Source organism: Bombus vosnesenskii, unplaced genomic scaffold (assembly GCF_011952255.1).
Source record: "Bombus vosnesenskii isolate JDL3184/JDL3185 unplaced genomic scaffold, Bvos_JDL3184-5_v1.1 scf7180000013265, whole genome shotgun sequence".
Classification (NCBI taxonomy): domain Eukaryota; kingdom Metazoa; phylum Arthropoda; class Insecta; order Hymenoptera; family Apidae; genus Bombus; species Bombus vosnesenskii.
The window spans coordinates 8,094,493-8,118,113 of record NW_022882925.1 but is presented as its reverse complement, the minus strand read 5'-3'; the positions used below and the strand labels follow the sequence as shown (position 1 = coordinate 8,118,113).

Sequence of the window (23,621 nt, the reverse complement as noted above, 5' to 3'; positions counted from 1 at the left end):
GAAGAGACGAATTGAGTTTGTTCAGAAAACAAAAAGTTGTTTATTATTCGAGTTTGAATGGACCAATGGTTAAAGAAATATACATATAAAAATGATAAATCTCCGGTAATATTTGGAATATTATTTCTCTGGGCTAATATGCCCCACCCAATGTACTTACTTAGGGAAATCTTTGTTAAATATTTTGTGTATATACGTTAAAAGCTAAAATTTATTAAAATTTTTAATTGCGTACATGTTACAAAACTGAAATATTGTTGAACATTTTTTCGTATAATAAAATAATTTTTTTTAATTTTTATGAATAAAATTATTAGAAGCATAACTTTGAAGGAACAAAATATTTATATCGCTTTTTTTAATTTACATAATAAGAAATGTTAACTTTTGAAGTATAATTTCATATACACGATGAAGTGCAGTGAAATTTCAAAATGATGCATTCAATACTGGCGTTGCTCTGTTAATTATTCATACTGATAACATGTAAATATACGAAATACATAGTTAACAATTAACAATAAAAACATAATCAAGCTGTGATGAAATTGTAAGTAAATAGGGGTTAATAACAATAGGAAGGATTGCTTGGTATTATCGTTAGTGTTGCAAATTCGGTGCAAGATTTCAAGATATACAATTGAACTTAAGAAAAGCGGATTGTATTATTAACGACTTAAAGATACTCATGAAATACATGAGTAATGTCAATTTATATATTTATTACTATGAAATTTGAAAATGTGTAAAAAGATCAATTTCTTAAAAGTTTAATAATAACGTATTTAGTTTGTTTGTAATTCAAAACATTTTGTTTAAATTAAAGACTATTTTTTACAGAATTAAGAACTACGTATGACGAATACTTAATCTTTCTTTATATTACATGTAACATTATTCCTAAATGTCTGTATTAAAATCAAATGAAGGCAATAAATGTGCAATATAAACAACTTGTTTAAAAAATGTAATTCTTAAAGAATCATTATTTTACGTCCATGTTGTAAAGCAATAAAGAAACATATCAAAGGAATCTCCGATTGGCAATTGAATGTGCACAAAATCTGTACTCAAGGGTATCTTTTGCAGCACTAACTAACAATGTTCTTTGCTTGACACAAGTGGTTTTGTTGCAAGCCAATTGTATATTTAGCAAGTATATTGAAACAAATGAATATTATAAGATTCTGGACTCAATGTAATCTTTGCATGCTGATTGTTGTAACGTCTCAATAAAACAACTTCGAAAACATAATTTGTACATAAATTATTACTTAAGAGATATAGAAGCGATTGCATACTAGGCGTGAATCATTTATCTTTTTAAAATACCTACTTACCGATTGCGGCGCAGCATTCTATCTTCATGTTGGTAACTTTCATAACTACAACTTTTCTCCGTTTATTTCTGATGAAAGGAATCCGACTAATCCAACAATCGTTAATATAAGTCATCATACTACATCTTCCTTATCTATAACATGCAAAAGAATTTCTTTATCATGTATATACATAAGTTTTTATTATAAGTTATTAAATGTTTCCTAACTATAATCATATATATAAAACCAACAAAATATAAATAATGTAAATGCGCACATAATAAATAAACGGCAAATAAGAACTTAACACTGTAAATTTCTATTGTTTCAAATGTACAATTAATCTATAAAAACACTTTCAAATTTCTACGTAATTAAAATATATTAGATCAAATTGCATAGCTATTATAGAAAATACGCCAGTGTTGACAGTGCTATAGCAGATTAATTTTTAAAAAGCAGTATGAAAGTTTGTCGGTAGAGTAGAAATAGATTGCACACGTACGTAACGGAATACTGAACACTAGGTGGCGGAAAGTATTCCTATGGTGGTACCAGACAGGTAAGCAACGGCGGGAACTGGTAAAAGAGCGAGAGAGGACTTATCAATGTAACGGTCGAAAGTAAGATAGACTTGGTGAGGGACCACAGAACACGGTCCAAGTAATACAGTAAGAGTATAATACCTTCGTTCGTTTGAGCAGTACACTGCTGGACGCCATACTCAGCGCGTGTGGTTGTTTCACTTTGCTCAAAATATGCAGGATCTATGATACTTGCATTTGTTGTTATTTAAAGTGCATCTCATAGAAAAAGTGCCAAAAGTTCTGCCTCCAGCAGGGATGTTTTGCCATCGGTAACGAAACTTCCTAAAAGGATAGAGGAACAGAATGACGTCCGAACGATTTCACAGGTGAATTTCCTTTTATACGAGCAACAAACTTTGTGCATACCTTTCTGAGTTTTCATGTTTTTGTTTCTCTACCAATGGTACGCGGTACGCTTTAATATACTACAACAAGATATCTATCTAAGATCCAGGAAGCAGAGAAATGTCGTGGAGCCAGGTTCTTGTCTCTGGCTAGAGTGAAAAAATGACATGCCTGGTTAACCATGAGAACGAAGTATTGCACTTTGAAATCTTGACCACCAACTACAATTCGATAAGAAATCAATCGAAGAAATTTATTGTTTCATAATCACTGCGACATCACAATTCAAAATTCACCTATTTTTAATTTCTAGTTTCATATATAGGTGTAGATATTTCTGTTTTTCTTTTTTGCGACAATTATAAAAAACGGGTCTTTTATTAATATAAATTAACTAGTACGTTCAAAGATAGTACACGGATATTAATTGATTTAATAACAAAATTTTGGTAACAATACTGCATCATTTAATATAAGTGATACGTACAGTATAACTGAATGAAAGAATTTAAAAAATTTGAAGCATACCTACTTACCCAGAACTGTACAATGGCTATGATCATGTAAGTACTATCTCATCGGTATATGTACATCATAGCACGCGTGCGGAATTTATGCATGAGAACACCTTTGCTTTTATTTGATTCAGCAGGAAGATTTATCATCCAGCCCACTTCTACGAGCACCAATTGTATAATGTATACTCCACTTCTGAATATCACCTTTCACTGAAAAAAGTATCCATTTAATTAAAAGGCGCAATAATTTACTCTTCAAATAGAAATACTTAATAAACTAAATCATTATTTAGAGAACATAAAATGTAAATCGTCAATGCTCTTTCTAATGAATAACGCATATACAGTTGCGTCCCACAAACTCTGTTCATCTGAAATATCTTTGTTATTTCAAACAATATGCGAAAGTATTACGAATTAAAGTTGTAGGATTTAAAGAAATACATACATATGGTAACAGACAATGGTTTCTTTACAGGTAAATGCACAGGAAAGATAAGGAGATCAATTTTATTTTTTTAAATGCAATATCCAATTTTTCATACTTGAGTTCGATACCATAGCGGATTCTGGGTATAAAAGGAAGGTACATTTATCCCACACATTGCCATTTCTGAGATATTTGATTATGTTCATCTTTTTACTTTCGTTATGAGTCATGCTGGAAGATGTATGTAATACTTCAAATGTAAACAAATAATAGACATACAAAATGGTACTGTTGTGCTTTTGATACATTTGTTCATTTTAGAAACATTTTCGCGTATTGTTTGAAATAAAGATATTTCAGGTGGACAGAGTTCGTAGGACACATTATATTTTCTTATAAAATTTTATACATAATTATATACAATTATTATGATTTTTAAAAATAACAATTAGGAATCTCATCTAATTTAATAAAAGTAATCATTTGTCTTACAACACTTCTACATACTTTCATTTAAGTAAAATCAATACGTGTCAAGATGTATTCATGGTTAATGATTTGTAACATAGAGAAAATTATCATGCAAGGAGCTCGTTAGAACTTTGTACGTGCTTTCTCTGACATCTTCGCTCATATTTTTCATTTAGGACTCTTTTCTCATTTCTTTTTTTCATATTACAAATAGACTCATACATCTTTAAATATATATATGAAACAAAATAGAGTAACGTCAAATAATCGAAGTGTTAAAAAGTGAAAGTAAACTTTAAACGTTAAATTTCATTGTATACATACATATATATACGAATGTAAAATTTTGTATAATAATTCTTAATTAGAGAAAGACTAATTAAAAGAAGAAAACTCGAGCGAAGGAGAAAACGATGACGTGCTATGTCACATTATCATGACACAAGATATGCAGTTTAATTCATAAGTAGAGCTAGGAAATTATCAAGAAACGAGATAACTATATAGTAATGAAATATCTATTACTTCTAAATACATGTATAGCGGGAAGTGCTCCTACAACAAAAGATACTAATTATTTAAAGACTCAATGATCTTTTAGTAGAATACGACTTTTTTGTAATTCTAATTGTATTATATGTCGAAAGAGGTAACTTCGTTTATTATAAAATTTTTAATCTTGATTATTAATGTCTGTCATTAAAAAATCAGAATATTTTTGCATCAAATATCATTAGATATAAAATCATATAATTGAAATATTTATCTTTTAAAAAACATACTATATCAAATATAACAAAATTCTTTAGCGGTTATATGTGATCAGTGATTATTTGAAAATAATTGTTTTCTCTATAGAGCTGCACGCGATGGCGCCTTAGACATCTTAAAAGAAGCAACAAAAAAGGATTGTAACGCGCGGGATGACGGTGGAATGACCCCTACATTATGGGCAGCCTTTGAAGGTCATATAGATGCTCTGAGACTGCTCGTCGCCAGAGGGTATACTCACAAAACTATTTACTTATAAATACATTCGAGAAACATCCATACGCATCACAGGGTTTCTACGAAACTATACTATACTATGCTATACTATACTCTTTTACGAGTTACAATTAATAACTAGTTTATTTCAAAAGAAGACTTTATCGCTGCATGTGCATGTTTATATTAATTTACCATATCACTTGCAATAGCTCATGGAAAATAGAATCCTTAAACAGAAACGATGTAATACCTCTCGATTCTTGGATGAACAGTTTTATCGTCAAACATTTCTTATTTCTGGTTACATTCCTATTTCTGCATCTGCGCACTAAAACAAAAAAGATTCGCGGTAAAATGTAACTGCTCACGCGTGCACAGATGATACTTTTGATGTAATTTTTTACACAAAATATTTTACTTCGAAAATGTAGATTTCTTAATAAATATGAGATATAAATATTAGATAAGATAAATTAAATATAAATACTATATTTTGAAACAAATAGTTCAATTAAAATATTCAAAAATCTCATTACAACGAATTTCCTCCTACTGCTATATTGTATGATCCTACTATATTGTATTACCGATTTTTTTAACAATTTCTATTTATGGCATCTTGCAAATTTATTACTTAAAAAAGTAGACTTATCAACATGTAATACACAAAATTGAAGAAGCTTATACGTATGTATCTTTAGTTAACCTTGAAAGTCACATGTAAATTAAGTACGAGGCCGTTATGGTTAGTGAACGCGGAAACTTTAACAATACTCCATATGAATAACATTCACAAAACATGAAAAAAATTGCATTAATCGCTGAAACATAGATTACTTTTAAAACGTACCTCTAATATAAAATATTCGTGGTTTCCTTTTTCCTTTAAGTACGTACATGTATGAATATACACGAGAGTTTTGTATTAAACGATGACAGATGTGCGAAACCGGAAATATATGCTATAATCTGGCATCTATCGACCCCACGAACGGAAATTACGGCCAAGCAAGCACCGATGGAAAACAATCGAATCGGAGTGGGAAACAATACGAACGGAACAAAACGCAGGGGAACGGAATGAAATGGAACAGGGGAACAAGGAATTGCCATTCATGTAATCATTTAAAATCGTTGTTGGACGTTAACCTTCTCTAGTTAAAATATTTACTTACCCATTTTGTAGACAAAATAAAATGCAGAAATTCTAACTTATTCTTGAAGTAACAGAAACATTCAATAATTCAATCACTGATATTAATACGATCATACATAAAAAGAGTAATGTTTGATCACTACGATAAAAGATATAAAATCTAGTATAATATAAAATAGTCACATTTCTTACACGTATTGCACTTACTGTTACTTACATTATTATATACAGATAGTACACGGTTTAATGTAGTGTATACAGTATCATTTAATAACATAATATGTATACAAGGGTAAATGCATTTAATAGAATATTACTATAATTTTTCTATTCAGGTGTCTTCTATTATTTGTTTCAATTTCACAAATGTTCTATTTCTCAAGATTTATTTTGGATGATAATTCGTATGGGATCTTTGAAACTACCTTACGACTGTACATTATTTCATAGGATCAGCGACGATCCGTGAAGAGCTGATATAAAAGCTGAAAGACAGCACGTGCCCTATTATGAATAAGATCATATGTCGTTCGACTGGCTTCAGTGTGGTCGACGAACGATAGAAATTCGATATAAGACCCGGTATCTTTCCGGAACTTTGTTCCGCTCGTGTGTCATTGCGTGACAGGATGTGATGCTACAGAACTCATTTATTCCCTCCATTCGTTTTCGAAGGTCAAATCCCCTAGGGTAAAAATATATATTTTTAACGACGATTGTAAAAATGCAAACTATTACTACGTCGTTCAAATTTGTCAATAGGAAAATAATGACATCACATATTATACAAGCTATATTATTTTAACTACATTCCATTCTACATAGTCCCTTGTACTTCAAAACTTTAAAATTAAAAGTTAATGAAGATATTTGCAAAAGCAATGTGGAAATGAACTCGCAACTTCATCCTTGTGAATATATGCGTCGAGTAACAAGTAGCAGATGTGGAATAATTTGTATTTTAACGATTTTCTTTGTAGGGGAGATCCTGACAAAACCGATTATTTTGGTAATACGGCCCTTCACCTGGCAGCGGCAAGGGGTCATGAATATTGCGTCAAGTTCCTCGTGAAATTCGGCTGCAATATTTGGTCATTGGATATCGACAGGCATTCAGCTAGAGACTTGGCTGCTATAAATGGTAGAGAGATGACTCTTCAGTTTCTAGATCTTGCTCAAGCTGATCAAGAATTAAATAATCGCAAAAAGAGTCGTTTACTTCGAGAAAAGGCAGAAAAAGATGCTGAAAAACGGTATTTATACAATTATTTAAATATGTGCAAAAGGAGTATATAGATATAAGAATATGTAAAAGAATATAGTAAAAAAATGTTATACCTCAACACTGATACAACTTCCACTTTCAATTTTTATCATCATCAATTATGTATAAAACAGATTAAAAGAATATATGAAAAAACAGAAGATGGCGGAAATCAGAGCTGAAAAGGAACAGAAAAAGTTATCGAAAGATCGAACGAAATTGGATTTAGCTACGGTTAACGAAACCGGCATTCTACCTCACAAACCCAGTATGTTGACCTTCAAAGGTCGAGTGAAGCCTTCACCAACATTCAGCGATATCGTTGGCACTACTGTAAAGAAACAAGGCAGTGCAGTATGCAGAAAAGCTTTAGCGAGAAAAGCCGTTGATGATTTCAAAGTAGTAGAGGTAAAATAAATATTTAAACTTACATATTTTTTAAACATGCTTGTAAATAACTAAGAAACGAATTTTAATACTAGCAAATAAGTTTATTAGTGTTTCTTTGAACATAATTCAATAATATAATTAAAAATCAACATTGAATCTATTTTATTTTTATGTATAATATTTCTTTTATCAAAGAGAATTAAGCTCTGTTCTTTCTGATTAAAAATTTTTAGATTGAAGTAAATGGAAAAAAATCGATACGTAGTCTCACTGGTCTTAGAAGAGATTCTGAAGTAATGTACGTAGGAACTTACGAAACGCAAACTCAACAAGCAGGAAGGAGAGGAAAAATCTCTGACGTTTGGGGTACACTAAGCAAAGCACAAAGTACTCCTGATCTCTTGGGCGATCGATCCTTTGACGAAGATACCGAACAAGATGATAGAGAAGACATGGATGGCGTAGGAGATAACGTTTTGCTGCAAGAACCGGCAAGTATCTTCAATCGACCTGGTTTTGGATCGGTAGCATTTCGAAGAGCGGTAAGTTTATGTATTATATTTTTGCATGGTAAAAGAGATTAAACGAGAAATGCCTATTAATTAATTTAAATGTTGTAGCGTGATATTTTATGATATCTTATATGACTACGGGACATTTTAATTAATTCAAATTATGATTTCACGAACATATAAAATTTTTATTGCGAAACGTTCCTTATAACGACCATTCACAGAATGCAGAATTTACCTTAGCATGGTCTATTTTTGTGATTATTTTACTTCACAACACTTATTAATGTTATAATGACATACATAGCTGTAAAATTAAATGATTACACGGTCACTGCTCACGATAATTGTTTTAAATAGTTACATTCCACCCAATTTGATTATATTACTCATTTCTTCAACGATATTAAAGACATTGAATTCGTAATGCATTTCAAATGCAAAATTAACAACGAAAGATATTAATATATTCATCTAAAGAATTTGTTAATATTACAATGGATAGATAATAGAATAATAGCTCATTAATATTATTGAAATGTCTCAAATATAATGATTTTATTTAAAGCAGTGTATAGAAGACTGCTGTTTTCTAACTTTAGATAACAACTACTTTCGATAATCTACCAGTCTCGCAAGTGGATGCACATGAACAAAACGGTAACTCTTGCGTGAATGGTTCTGTAAACGGATCTATAAATGGTCATAGAACCAACTCAAATGGGCATAACGAAGAAATCAGCATAGGAAGCGCAGGTAGTTTAGCTCGCCGACAAAGTATGTGGGATGATGATTTACTTTCAGGTAAAATCCTTTATATTGCTAAATTCTATTGCAAATTGTTAATATATTTATATGTCTGTTAAATTTTTATCTTAAATACTAATAATTGATATAAAATCATATATAATTATAGAGGAAGAAACCGATGAGGAATGGACACCATTGCAAAGATTTTTAGTTGCCAATAATCTTTCATCGGTACATCCGGTTTTAGAATCAGAACAAATTGATTTAGAAGCCTTAATGCTACTAACTGAAACTGATATAGCGGCACTTAAACTTCCACTTGGACCTAAAAGGAAATTAATGAATGCAATAGCTAACAGGAAAAGAGCATTAGATGCTCCAGAAAATGTCATTAAAGATAGTAGACTGTGAAACTTGAAATATTACTGAGGAAACAAAAGAATATTAGCTTTATTTTCGAATATTTTAATCTTGCCTAATAAACTGCTTAAGTGCCTACTAAAAAATTATACAACTAATTTCTAACACAAAACTAAATTGTATACAACGTATAAAAAATCAATACGAACAGTTGCACTTACGTTTTAATTATAGTTCATATAAAATTTCGCGTGATTGTATGATTAAAGTTATTTTAATTACACGGATGTGTAGGTGTTATAAGATTACATTATTTTTTTGCTATAATCAAATCATAAGACGCGATGTATCGCTCCTTGCCATTTTCCTTATAATTAATGTACTACAAAAAATCTACTCATTTCCGGAAAAAATTACAAGCCATAAAAGTATAAATTGGTAATTCACTGTATGAACGACATGTTGAAATACTATTTCATCATGCAAAAATCCTAATTTTTTGCTTGTACGGTGCCTTAAAACAATAGAATACATTACTAAGTTAATCAATGTAAATGAGAATGTAAATGCCAATTTAATAGAATGTATCTTTATACATTCTTTAGACAATAGGATAAGTGAAATTAATTTTTTCTTATTGGTCATATAAATACAATATACAAAGTGTACAAATCGCATAAAACTAAAACATGTAAATATGATACGAATAAATATCAAAAACATTTTATAAAATAGTCTTATTTTGTAAAAAATATGTTAATAATTTGTACACAAAAGGCAAATACTAACAATATAATATTTTTTTCTTTGTAATTTTATTTGTAAATGATTATCTTACAAACAAGAGACGCAAAAATATACAAGCTTCTTATAGTCGCAAAAAATTACAGCACCATTTCTCGCCTCGCCGCGAACAGACATTTCATGTTCTCTTACGGTTTTTCCGTGTTCGTGCAAGTAGAATTTGGTGATACATTTGTTGACAAAAAAGTACATCACGTTGCAATTAATGTGCATCAGAATAAAAAAAATGGTTTGTAGAAAATTTGTTGGTGCCCTGTGTTTGTGACACGTACGCGTTTCTACGCACCTGTATGATTAGCGTACGAACTACCATTACTGTGAAAAAGATATGATACAGAAGTGATTCTCGCGATCTCACCTACTAAGGCTGCCCGATTAATCGATTAATGAATAATAAATATTGATGTTTAACTTGTCCGATTATTCTAGAGTACTATCAATTTATTAATATAAAAACAGATTAATTTATTTTTACTATTAATCGATTAATTTCAGAGCCCTATAAGCTATGTCTTCTGTTTCTATACACAACAGTCGGTTTTGCATAATGGCAATTTCATTGAAAACTCCTTTTGGCAGCAAATATGAATGACAAATTTCATTAAAGAAACACGGAAGTCATCGATTCACAAAAAGATTACTTATAACGTAAAATTTAATTTCTTCATAAAAGATATGATATTCATATCGCTTCCTATTCATTTACAATCTCAAAATATTTACCTACAAAAAATATCGCCTTCTAGCAGTTTTCATTATAAATGATAAGAAATTTTAATAAACCCGTATATTTTCTTTTGAAACTGTGCACAATATTTTGCACTGACTGTATAAATAAAAAATATTGTATCAGTATAAAAGACAACATAGATTACTAACAAGATTAACTTCCTATGAGAAAAGGAAAGCTCACTATATATGTGGGAAAACTTAGTTTGCTGATCTCGTCTCACGTATATGAATAGTCTTGCATTATACAAGGTAGGAAAATGTCAAATACAGTAACAAATTCTTGCAAATAGTCGAACGAGTAACACGTTATTAGATTATAAACAAATATCGATTTTCTTACGATCAAAATCAAACTTCTCAAATATAAATCGAAAATGTCTCTTTACTAAGAAAGGGAAAATAAAGATGACAATGCCTGTACAAAATGACTCGATGTTCCATCATTGACTATTATTTTCTTATCAATAACGTATTCCTAAGTATGGCATCTTCAGCGTGTTACTTTCTTCTATTTAAATGTTTAAGTAGAATTACCTTTGTACGAAAATCTACCAAGAAATGAATCAGATCAATAGAATATTATCGTCTGAAAAACTTAAAAACAAATAATGCGACTAAATTTTTTACGTACAAAGATACTTCTCGATATAGTATTATACTTTTCGTTTGAATTGAACTTTCAGAAATTTCAAAAACGTGACCCTGCGTAACCAAAGTGGTCAGGAAAATTGAGTCAAGTGGAATCCTTGGAGTTTTATTAATTGCCGATCATATGATAAATATTATTAAAGCTATCGCATAGGTGTCGATATCAATAATGATAATATTAGCAATACCCCTAAGGCTATTGTTTATCGTTATCATTATAAACGTACGCTATATTTACAACTGAATAACAATTTTTCGCTTGTTTCCGGAACGGTGCTCAAACGATATGAAGGAGAAGGAAACAAACAGAAACAAGTTTACTCCTAAGTGATTTTCGAAGAACGAATGAAAGGAAATTCGAAACGTGAATAGGAAGAATGAACTTTGTTCTTAAATAAATTTATAGGCAGTTCGGTTAAAACATTTTCGAATTTCCTATAATTGATGATCTTCAAAATTCAAGTAGAAGCAGTTACAAGACACAACACTAGAAATAATATACATGTACAGTGACCTTATAATCCGAGTAATGAATCACTCTATTTCAACTTCTCTCTTTGAACATAATGATTCTTATAAAATATGCACGTATACGTACAAATACACATATATACATTACATGTGTATATGTGTATGTGCATATACAGCAAAGAGCTGCCTGTGTCTCTCCGACAATGGCTACATCTAAGACGGAAAGCTCCTTTATTGATTAAATCCATACTAGAAATTGTGGAAAAGTAGATACCTTTACATTGCACGGTTTTCATACTGACTTTCCATGAAACACATCTTCACTACACACTGCTCAACCCTTTGCTTGTAACAAATACACAAAAAAATAAAAATCAACTTCGATACTATGATAATCTTCCATCATTGATGTCAAATACAAGAAGATTGGAAGAAACTTTTTATAGAGCCTTTCCACCGATCCGCTAATTTTATCTGTCGATTCTGTTTGATATAAGCATTGTTTATCCTAACTTGCTTAAGATTTATAACTACACAAAGTCTATTTGAGAACCTTTTATCAATTAGTTACACAATTATGAGCACCCGCGACACATATGGAAAGAATAAGACGTGAACATCATTTTTCAGCATTTTCCTTGAACCTTGCTTCTAAACTCAATCTCATGTTATTTAAAACTTAGGCGTGGATGTCATGACGCGTAAAACATGGTAGTAAACACTTTTCGATTGCTTCCAAGGGATCGCACACAAAACAAATAAAGCAGATGTACAATTACAAACAAGACGGATTGCAGAAACAATTAAATATATTATCCAAAAGACATTTTTATGATTCCTCTACATCATATAGAGGTCATACAACAGAAAATGTAGATCCCTTGTTTTTACATGATAAATAAAAATTACAGAATTACAGAAACCAATTCATGAACACATTGTTTTTCATTGCTTTCACTTATGTTCTTATTCTTTCTCCCATCACATATTTCCCTTATATCACCAACAAAAGTCGTATAAAACGTGATCATTTTATTCACAAAAGCATCCAAGTACGAATTACCTATGATCATTTAATAATCATAACAATATTATAATCAGAAAAGCGATCCTTTGGATTGTGAAAGAACAATCTACAGTCATTTTCTCCCCGTTCCCTTTTTTTCCTATAAAATTACAATCATGGACAGTAATATAATTACAAAATACTAGATCACCAATTCATCACTTGTCAAACATCGCACTCGAACAAATTACAGTATATAATGAAGTGACTAAAAAATATCACGAAATATTAGCTGCTAATTTCAAGATACACATTAATTATGTGTAAAGCATGTTAGTTGCAGCTTTTAATATCTCATAGTATGTTTGGCAAGGTATATACTCTTGGTTTATAAATTGATCAACTAATAATCACATATACAGATTTTTGCACAAGAAACAATGACATTCACTCCGTATGGGCACTTTGAGTGGTATTTTGTAACACGTTTTCATTACTTCACAACTTATATATATATATTATATATATATATATATGTATATAAATAAATAAATAAATAATTTTCAAATAAATTCTAACCATTTTTTTGTAGTAATTTTAAAAACTTAAGTTAACAAATTAATATTTCTTCAAACAATGACACAGTAATTTCGATACCTTAATTGCTCCTCACAATTAAATTAATTATTTAAAGCTAAATTAACTGCTCCAATCATTAATAATAGGACCAAAACTTTAAAGTTGATATTAATAAAAAATAATAATGTAACTTGACAAATATTATAACAGTCGAGATATACGAACGTGTTTCATATGGCAATGCAAGTCACTGCCATCTTCTTGAAGTGATTATGTTTAACCGAGAACTATGTAGGGGAGTTGAACCGTTAATAATTAATTTATCAATTGATTAATTAATGGGGAACAAGGGAGCGAGGCTACTTTATACATCGCGCGCCGTTACATGAAACGCGAGCGTTTGTGCGTGGGAGATCCCATATCCACATCGTGCGAAGCAGGCCGTTTATGATGTCGAGCGAATTCGCTACTAATAAAGGCTGACAATTCGGTTTGTCTCCCAGTGCGCCGAGATATTGGTGAACCTACACACAATTTTTAAAAAGAGATTTTGATTATTTAAAGACAATATTAATTACAGTGAACAGAATTTGAACATCAACATAAAGATCTTTCCATCATTATAACTAACACAAAATGATTTCAATAATTCATGGTAAGCTTAATTTTTTTTTACATTTACTACTATATTGCAACAATTCTTACCAGATAATGCAATTGCTTCTCTAAATGTATGTAATTCAGGATCAGGATCATTACCAGGTAGCGGTGTTGGTGCAACGACCATATTTGGTGCTGAACTTCCTGATGAAGGCGAACTACATACCATCATTCTTGGCTTAGGTGAACTTCTGCAAATTTATTAATGCTCATTTTACATCTGTGTTACTTTCATTAATAAGACAAACCTTATAAAAGTTATTGGTCCTATAAAATAAAACATTTAAAAGATTTTTTGCATAGTAAAATACAGTAACATGACATTAATGCTTCTCCCAGCTTCTGGAATTTATTTGTACAAAAACTATAGAAAACACATTTATTTGTACATTAAATATTATTAAAGATATTGATACGATACCTGTGCGAATGTGATCGAGGTGGAGGTGGTTTTCCAGCAAGATATGCTAACAGGTCTTCTCTACGAATCATACGTCTCTTTTTCCTAGCCCAATTCATTATTTCTTTACAACGTTTTTGTCGTCCCATTTCTACACCTAATTCACTGCAGCGACGTATGCTATCCATTGAATCTGTAGAAATGTGTGTTACACTTATATACCAAACTTTGTTAAATATATAACTTATATGATTATCAGCATAAGTAACTAAAGAAAAAAGGAAAAATTGTTATCCGTAAACAGTTATAGTTAAATAGATATTTGAAATAAATAGAAATCCACGTTATTAAGATTATTAGTAAAAGACATAATCAATGAATAATTGAAATAAAATTAAAATCTTTTGTAATATGGTCATAAACTTAAATTTAATGTTCATAAAAACAATTAACATTTTGAAAGAATTATTAGAAATTAAAATAATAATTTAAAAATGCCAATATTAGCTTTCTTTAAATTACAATAGGATAGAACAAATCAAAATTTTAACATAAAGAACCATTAAATTTATTCCAAAATAAACAATTCAAAAATATCAATAATTACCTATAAAACAAGCATCATAGTCAACACATGTAAAATTTGTACTGATGAACATTTGATATTATTTTATTATATGACTCATAATTATCTGCAAGAATGATCTAATTTTCAGGAAATGATAGGAATGTACTTCTGTTTTCTATAAATATTCGTAATAGTCCTGAAAGTTTGCGTCAATTAACAGCTGACCTTCAGTATTGGTCAGCTGTGCAAAGCTTTCTGACGCACATGTACATGCAAACACATTATCAAAGTGTATGAATGTGATGTGTGTACGTGTGTGGATGACGACCGTGCAAAAGGATGACCGAATAGTAAAACTGTAGATAAAAAAAGAGAAAAGAAAAGCTGACACAAAAAAAATAATATCGTAAAGAAAGAAGGAAAGATCACGAGAAAGAAAGACAGATTGTAGGTTTATCTTGCTCACATTGTTGACAAGAGAGACCAAGGAAGTGCACGCACCTTTGTACAACGACGTGACGGTGCCTGCGGCAGTCTGAAAGGGTAGCCATAGAGAGACACCCTGCGTACGATCTGTAAAAGAGCAAAGCCGAAAGGAACTGGTTACACGATCAGATCGATATGCAACACGCGGCGAAAAAAGGGAATCGAAGCAAACGAGAAGCGAGAACAGTGGCGTATCCTCTCGTACGTCGCACAAAATGGATGTCACGCAAAATGGTAACTACAGCGAGGTAGCAAGACGTTTTGCTACTCGTAAACATCGTATAGAACTCGTTCTGAAGATGAGCAAAAAGGAGGACAGGAGCGGCGATCGGTATTATCGTTGAATTAACTTGCCTTTGTACAGCTGGGCGATGGCCGACGCTGTCGTCTGAAAACTCGTCCACATCTGCTGGGAATAGAGTTCCTTTTCGTTATGCAGTTGCGTTTCGTAATCCGGTTCTGTTTCCAGCGCCTCAACGCACTGTTGTTCCCAATTGCTGTACCAGAGATCCATTAGGGGATCCTCTTCGTTCCTATCCTCGCTCATGATTTGCCGTCCTCCAGACTTTTTGCGACCTCAACCCACCTCGCCCACCCACATGCACTCACGATATACACAGAAATCGCGTAACCCTAAACTCCGTCGTATTTTCTCGTTCCTTGTATTTTTTTTACTCTATCTCCTCTTCTGCTCGTTTACTTCACGTAACGCGAACACGGTAGCTCGCATGCACACCACCCGAGTCAGGTCGCGGCCATTACGATGAGCCTCGCTCGAGGATCGCACAAGTCTCACGCGCAACGAAACACGAAATACGAATTGGCAGATTCGAAGAACAAACTAACCCAACGATACATAATCCCTTTTTCACCCCTCGACTGCGACGACGCACTGATCTCTGGCGGTCTCTGGAAATCACCGCTGCGCTCTATTCAAGGCGATCCAGTACCCTCTACTCGTGATTCTTACCAAAACCATGCACAGTCGATAAAAAAGAATTTGTAATTTTATTCTTTAATATGTATATATGCATTTATATTTCTTTTGTCTATACTTATCGATTTGTCTCATTTAAAAAACCTTTAATACCTCTTATATATGTAAAATGAAATTAGGATATACTTTGCTTTGATAGCGTATACTTACTAATATTATGAATTGTTTCTTCTTCAAGTAAAATAATGTAAAAAATTCTGTCACATGGACATAATACGATAATAACTGTCATCGACTACCAGAAAATACGAATAACATTTTATCTGTACTGTAATATTTGAATTATCGATCATGAAATTAACAACGCAATGCGATGTAGTTCGAAAATATCTCGGAAAGGAGGCGCTGGTTGTTGAAATGACGAAAATAATATGCGGTAAAGTGCAACGTTTTATACGCCGTTCATGTTTGTATTTCAGCTGTTGAGTCGTACAGTTGTGCGGCTCGTGAGTTGGGATACGTACGGTTTTATACATCTTTTGCTGACAAAACAAACGTTCTAATTTAAAAATGACAGGGTTTACAGAAAGTGCACTTGTGAAAAGATTAATGGACTTAAATCCCTCTCAACAAAGCATTCAGACACTTTCTCTTTGGTTAATTCACCACAGAAAACATCATCCGACCATCGTGAAAGTCTGGTTTAAAGAGATGTGTAAAGGTACGTGACGCTTGTCGTAAGTATATCTTTGCTATTTATTTTATATTTAAAACTTTAGACACGTGGTCGAATATTATTTTCTTATTGAATTATTGCAAAAAAGTATTACAAATCGAATGCATATGAAATAATCTTCGAAAAATGTCTAGGTTAACTTATAAGTTAGATTTTCGCTACGTAATTATGAACATACTTTTCGTAACAGTATGTCAACTGCAAAATTGTATTTATATCGTTAGTATTTATTTAATACAATCAGAATATGTTACATTTTACATGATATTATAATTTTCAATGTAAAAGTAAAATTCAGTACATTATATGCTTTCACATATACAATGCAATTGTTATTAATACTTTATATAAATGACATCATTATTTAGAGATTTTTAAAAATATTTCTCCACTTTTTACATGTTAATTGTTCACTTGTCACATTGTAATTATATTACATAATATATGTTTGAACTAATTATTTCATAAGTGTCATAATTTATTTTATAATAAAGTGTTATAATAAATCTGATTTACTGTATAATTACAACTTTTCTCACATATTACATTTTGTTACAATTTCAATTTTAACAGAAAAAATGCAAATTAGTTTATTTTTTTTATATATAATTGATTTATAAAATTGATGAATTTATACTTTATCAAATATTATTATTATTAACATATTTTTACAGTGAAGGATAATCGTAAGCTGATGTTTATGTATTTGGCAAATGATGTTATTCAAAATAGTAAAAAGAAAGGACCAGAGTTTGGAAAAGAATTTGAGACAGTTTTACCGAAAGCTTTTGAACATATGAAGGGATTTGATGAAAAGACAAGGGAGAGATTAAATAGGCTACTTCAAATTTGGGAAGAGAGAGGAGTTTATGATAAGGCACAAATTGCAGAGTTTAAGGCTGCTTTTACAGATACCTCAAAAGATCCTGGAACACCACCTCCAAAAAAGAAATTGAAGAATGACATAGAAAAAGTAAAGGTAACATAAAACACTGATTTCAGATGATGTTAAGTATAATATTTCTAATTATGTTATGTATATCATACATTGCAGAAAGATAAAAAGGAGAGAAAGAAATCAGAGACTGAGGTTGAAGTGGATGGAACCAAGGAGCTACATGTAACACTAAGTCCTCGTACTCCTGCTGGAGACCCACCGGAAACAGAGGAACTCATCAAAGCCTTAATGGTTAATACCATTTATAAAAACAACAAAAATTCGGAATATGTATCGTTAGCAATAAACTATCTTATATATAGAAAAATATATGTTGAATCCATAAGGCATATTGGCAAGCATATTTACAGTTTGATATTTCCATCCCCAATAGAAATTTTAATCATTTCATAACCATCTTTTTTATTCTTAATCTACTTCGCAATACATTTTCTTTTTGTGTTACTAAAAAATTTTTATTTATTTATTGCATAAATAATAAAATAGTAACATTGGATTTATTTAAAATTTACATATATAGCCTTTTTAGTCTTTTAGAAGTAATATTCTTATTTAATAAAACGTAGTTCTATGTAAAAGAATACCTTACCCTCTTAAATGATCCATTCATATGATCACGTAAATAGTATAAGACAAATACATTAAACATGTATATATACATAAACATATTGAAGGCAATTATTAAAGAATGCCTTCTCTATTTCAGGATTTGGAAAACACAGCATCCTCAGATGCTGGTGTTAGAGAACGTATTGCCTCTTTACCACCAGAAGTTTCTGAAGTTTCGCTTCTTGCGAATTTAGCAGATAGAGCAGCTGCAGATCAATTAAGTGTTGCAGTAAATGAAGCTGCTGCATTGTTAGCAGATTATAACGGACGACTCCAAGCAGAAATGGAAGACAGAAGGAGATTGCTAACTATGCTCAGAGATTACACTTTGGCACAAAGGCAATTACTTCAACAGGCACAAGCAACATTAGAAGTACGATTGTACTCTTTTTAGAAAATAAATCACAAATATCTATTTAAAAAATATATATATACTTTTAATACTTTTAATATAATTTTAAATATATATACATATAATATAAAATTTAATAATGTTACAGGATTATAAAGAAAAACTTAAAAAAGTATGCGCTGTCCGATCTGAGGTAAAATCACACATTTCCAATTTACCTGATTTGACACAATTACCTGATGTTACGGGCGGATTGGCACCACTTCCTTCAGCTGGTGATCTGTTTTCTATGCACTAGCACGTGAGTTTAGAAAACACGATTGTTGAATTATTTTTTAGTTCCATGCATAAATAAATGCAACCATGCTATGTTAGCTTGGTTTTTGTGATGAAATATATCTTATATTATAACTTTCTACTCTTCAATATTTAATACATTAAATATTGATCCTCGCATGTAATTACAAAGAAAGGTACTGATAAATGAATATCACAGGATCGTTTTACGAAATATTTTAGTAATATGAATAAAGCAAACGAACCAAGTAATTGTATAACATTTCAGAATTTATAAAGCTATAGCGCCAGTCATTTTCAATGTTAGATTTCATTTGTAAACTACCTACTTCTTGTTTTTTGGGTTTTAAGTAAAATGCAAATGAAAGTTAATTTTTACTAGGATATCTTGAAAAATTAAACAAAAATTTTTGGTCCAAAATTAACAACGTTCCTGCTTTCATATTTTATTCATAAAAAGTATTTAATAAGTTAATAACTTTCAAATATATTACTGGTAAATCGAGTATATTATAAAGAAATGAAACGGAAGAAAAATATGAATAAACATGTCCATTATTTGAAGTTCTAAATGATACAAATTGGAAATTTTGTTTTCAATTTAATTGTTCCATTGAAAACTTCCAATAGAAATGAAAAAGAAAAGTATATATTTATGAAATAACGAAACATATTATATATGTTAAAAATATGCACTTAGAAATTGGCAAATACAGAAAATTTTTAGTTGTCCAGACATTGCTATTAGCAATGTTAGAATTAGAATGTTACACTTACAATACTTGGTAATTATCCCTTGTATATATATATCGTAGGTAATGTAATACTGGGACTGAGAAACGCGTCTTAAATAAATAATGCTATAGTTGATTTTGAATGAATACTGATCTGCGTAAATATATAATATTGTATATGTAATATTGTACGAAATAAATCGCGTGATTGTGCATTGCAAAAATTGTAATAATATGCAGAATATTAATACGAATAAATGTTTTGATCGTTATAATAGTATGTTTCATTTAATAGTCATAATTTTGCTTTATGGTAAATATTTCAATGTTATTGTCTATGTTTCATTACTTATAGTATGATAGTACTGTTTATGACTTAAAATAGTTCGATTATAATTAAAGTTATTATAAAAAGAAACACACACGACCAACAAAAATAAAAATTAATCTGCATATAAAATTTAAAATAGTACATTACATATATATTTAATGAATATAACAAAGAATTTTACTTATTTAAAGTATACTAATAAAATTTATTTTACATTTCTATATATATATATATATATATATATATATACACACACACACACAATTATATATATATATATACACAATTATATATATATATACAATTATGATGTTACATGTATCATTTATCTATATATGAATTTAAATTACTACAACACCTTATGTTTATACTTATATCTTCATACATGTCATATATATTAATGAAATGCTAAACAGAAATTTTAACATGTATCAACTCTCTGCAAATATATAGGAAGAAATATAAATATTATATATTTATTTGATTGAAAAATATTCACAATATTATATATCTAAATTTAAAAAATTTTTAAATCACAAAATATATATAAATAATATATATAATATTGTATATATATATAATTTTTAATTTAGATACATAACATTGCGAACATTTTTCAATCAAATAAATATATAATATTTATATCTCTTGCCATATACATATGTTTACGTATATATATACACACAATAAATAAGAACATTACAAATATTCTTGTATTTAAGAACTATATTATTTATAACTTATATTATTTAGGAAGTTATGACGTACATGGAATAAAATTTATATCAAATTACATTTACCACTGCTTTGAAATAAATCATTGTAAACCTATTAATTGTTATTGCTTCAATACAAATGAAAATTATTGTATCATCTGTTGGCAATCATTTTTACTAAGTTTATTTTTTAAAAGTATTTAGAATGAATGTACATGGAATATATATAATTTAAACATTTTTTACTATTCTTAAAATAATTTTATGAAATACAACATTTTTCATATGTGTATCAATTTTAATATATGAATAGAATTTAAAAAATAAAAGATACTAACTTGAATCTTTTAAATACTAAGTACAAGAAAATATCTTAAATCTAACACTAGTATCAAAAATGTGTTGTATACATATAGTATACATATATTTTTTATAGACACCCTGCATAGCAATTTAGGTATTAATGAACACTTCAGAAACTAACGTAAAATCTACATCATTTCTATTTTTTAAGTTTCATGATGTCGTGATCGAGTTGGTTTAAGAATGAGCTTTCCAGTATCATCACAACTCATATTAAAATTACTAAGAACACTTCTAGCTCTTTGAGTTATGATACTTGGTGCAATTACACGTCTATGGACTCCCATCATAAATAATATAACTGAAACAAATTAAGCATATCCATTTCTATATCTATATATATGTTACCAAAAACAACACAGATCATGTTGATCATGCTTACCTAAAATAATACTAGCAATTGCAAAAAATGGATGATTACATAGACTTTGTGTAAATGATACTGCTGGTGTATTTGGATCTGTTAACCAATGCCATGCACCAATAGCAGTACACACAGAAATGAAACCTAACAACACTGAAAATAGTGTTACATTAAATATACATAGAATAAATTTACATCGAGTAACAAAATGAATAAGCAACATTAACGTTACATTATCATCTAATAAGAGAGTTTTATAAAATATAACAGACACAGATAAATAGAAAATCATACTTCTCCAACGCAAAGTGGCTGGTTGTAAACTAGCAATTACTTCAGTAAGTCGTCGTTCAAAAGCTTTCAGATCTGAAAACAACAAAAAGTTAGAAGTTACAAGCAAACACAATATAACCTGAAAACTGATCTTGTATTTGCTATTATGACATTACTGCTATTTCTCACCAAATGCGTTAAATTAATCGTTTAAATTACTAAACTGTTATTTTTACCTTCACACACTGTTTGATCTAAAGACATGTTTTACTTCTTTCATATGTATACATTTAAAACAAACGGATTACAAATAATTCCGATTATAAAATCACATCATGCACGCCACTATCGTTGAAAATATGAATTATCACATAAATAAATATATAATTATATTTTTGATACACATTTTTATACGGACATTCACAAATACGATATAATACTTTAGTATTGTTAGATATTTTCTTTTGAATAAAAAACTAATAAAGTATAATTCTTCAAGTAAGAATTCTTAACAGCGATGTTACGTTTTTCAGAATTTATTTATGTTTAAGAGCTAGGACTATACAAATTAAACAAATGGGAACAATTAGAAATAGAAGATTGTGGCAAACAGGAAGGATGTACATGCTAATATAGTTCCATTTTTCATAAGAAAGATTTCCCGGGCGAACGTGCATTTATGTTGATAACTTTATCGTTTCAAGATGTCACTAGAGAATCCTGTTAATCGTTGATTTACTGTTTTAATAACAGATGGTAGCAACGTGTATTTTCGTAGTAATATCGTTTAAAAGCGGCATATATGAAACAAGTTCCAATTACAGTTAACAAAATTACTTATTTATCCTATAAATATTGGTTTTATGAAAGACTTAATAATGTTCTTTTATTTACAATTTTATAAAACAGCATATCTGTGGATGATATTTAAACTATACATAAACTGTATTAGCACAATACGTATATATTGCAAATAAATTATATAATTTTAAATTACACCTATTTAGTACACCAATCTAAGAGAAACTAAATTAGAAATATGGAATTGGTTGACTAGCTAAATAAATATGTACTTGTTATATTAATAACGACGAGATTTTGTTTGCTCTACATAAACTTATGTAAAATAAATCTTCTTCGTTACATAAATATACGTGTGATCTTTATTTCTATTTCAATACAAGATAACATTTACGAAAATTTGATATAACAAATAAGATACATAGAATTTTAAATTGAAATGTCACTGATATTCGTAAGTCGTACAGGAAGCTATGAAACATTGCATCTTTTACTTTACATTGGTACAGCTATTTAAGTTGTTATTCATTATAGCAGTTTTATCTCTTCAACGATGTACCTACATACGTTCATATGCCACTGTCGAAGATGTGATCTCTGACCGTCAAATAGACGGTTGGAGGTCATTATCCCTTATCTTGCCTGTCTGGTCAATATTATCGACCCTGACAATAGTGCAAGAGGTTCCGTGGTTGATTCAC

General features: G+C 30.0%; 4 protein-coding genes and 2 long non-coding RNA genes across 9 annotated transcripts; 3 read left to right on the top strand and 3 right to left on the bottom strand.

Moving 5' to 3' along the window:
- Positions 1-403: 403 nt before the first annotated feature.
- Positions 404-5,652, bottom strand: LOC117241868. Of its 2 annotated transcripts, XR_004495130.1 has the most exons (6): positions 5,514-5,650; positions 4,856-4,984; positions 2,791-2,982; positions 2,276-2,403; positions 2,009-2,191; positions 404-1,474 (listed from the first exon to the last, which is right to left on the bottom strand). It is a non-coding gene; the product is annotated as an uncharacterized LOC117241868 (long non-coding RNA). The 2 variants fall into 2 exon arrangements; XR_004495131.1 differs by lacking the exon at positions 4,856-4,984 and having other exon boundaries at positions 5,514-5,652.
- LOC117241844 (Usher syndrome type-1G protein homolog) lies at positions 2,104-10,126 on the top strand. 2 transcript variants are annotated; one of them, XM_033508035.1, is made up of 7 exons: positions 2,104-2,235; positions 4,532-4,675; positions 6,800-7,072; positions 7,218-7,491; positions 7,707-8,015; positions 8,588-8,789; positions 8,902-10,126. In XM_033508035.1, exons 1-7 carry the CDS (start codon positions 2,213-2,215, stop codon positions 9,144-9,146), a joined length of 1,470 nt encoding a protein of 489 aa, XP_033363926.1. In that variant the 5' UTR covers positions 2,104-2,212; the 3' UTR covers positions 9,147-10,126. The 2 variants fall into 2 exon arrangements, with proteins under 2 accessions (XP_033363926.1, XP_033363934.1); XM_033508043.1 differs by lacking the exons at positions 2,104-2,235; positions 4,532-4,675 and adding an exon at positions 5,693-5,780.
- A 3,278-nt stretch (positions 10,127-13,404) lies between these two features.
- Positions 13,405-16,414, bottom strand: LOC117241859 (UPF0472 protein C16orf72 homolog). Its single transcript, XM_033508084.1, has 5 exons — positions 15,804-16,414; positions 15,465-15,536; positions 14,417-14,588; positions 14,041-14,186; positions 13,405-13,859 (listed from the first exon to the last, which is right to left on the bottom strand). Exons 1-5 carry the CDS (start codon positions 15,994-15,996, stop codon positions 13,717-13,719), a joined length of 726 nt encoding a protein of 241 aa, XP_033363975.1. The 5' UTR covers positions 15,997-16,414; the 3' UTR covers positions 13,405-13,716.
- LOC117241864 lies at positions 13,849-14,256 on the top strand. Its single transcript, XR_004495129.1, has 2 exons — positions 13,849-13,990; positions 14,080-14,256. It is a non-coding gene; the product is annotated as an uncharacterized LOC117241864 (long non-coding RNA).
- A 396-nt stretch (positions 16,415-16,810) lies between the features above and the next one.
- Positions 16,811-20,347, top strand: LOC117241854 (regulation of nuclear pre-mRNA domain-containing protein 1B). 2 transcript variants are annotated; one of them, XM_033508068.1, is made up of 5 exons: positions 16,811-17,107; positions 17,797-18,095; positions 18,177-18,311; positions 18,787-19,062; positions 19,190-20,347. In XM_033508068.1, exons 1-5 carry the CDS (start codon positions 16,957-16,959, stop codon positions 19,337-19,339), a joined length of 1,011 nt encoding a protein of 336 aa, XP_033363959.1. In that variant the 5' UTR covers positions 16,811-16,956; the 3' UTR covers positions 19,340-20,347. The 2 variants fall into 2 exon arrangements, with proteins under 2 accessions (XP_033363959.1, XP_033363948.1); XM_033508057.1 differs by having other exon boundaries at positions 17,797-18,101.
- Positions 20,348-21,457: 1,110 nt separating this feature from the next.
- On the bottom strand, positions 21,458-22,661 carry LOC117243242 (nuclear envelope phosphatase-regulatory subunit 1). Its single transcript, XM_033510544.1, has 4 exons — positions 22,356-22,661; positions 22,141-22,212; positions 21,865-21,999; positions 21,458-21,783 (listed from the first exon to the last, which is right to left on the bottom strand). Exons 1-4 carry the CDS (start codon positions 22,381-22,383, stop codon positions 21,629-21,631), a joined length of 390 nt encoding a protein of 129 aa, XP_033366435.1. The 5' UTR covers positions 22,384-22,661; the 3' UTR covers positions 21,458-21,628.
- Positions 22,662-23,621: the final 960 nt, after the last annotated feature.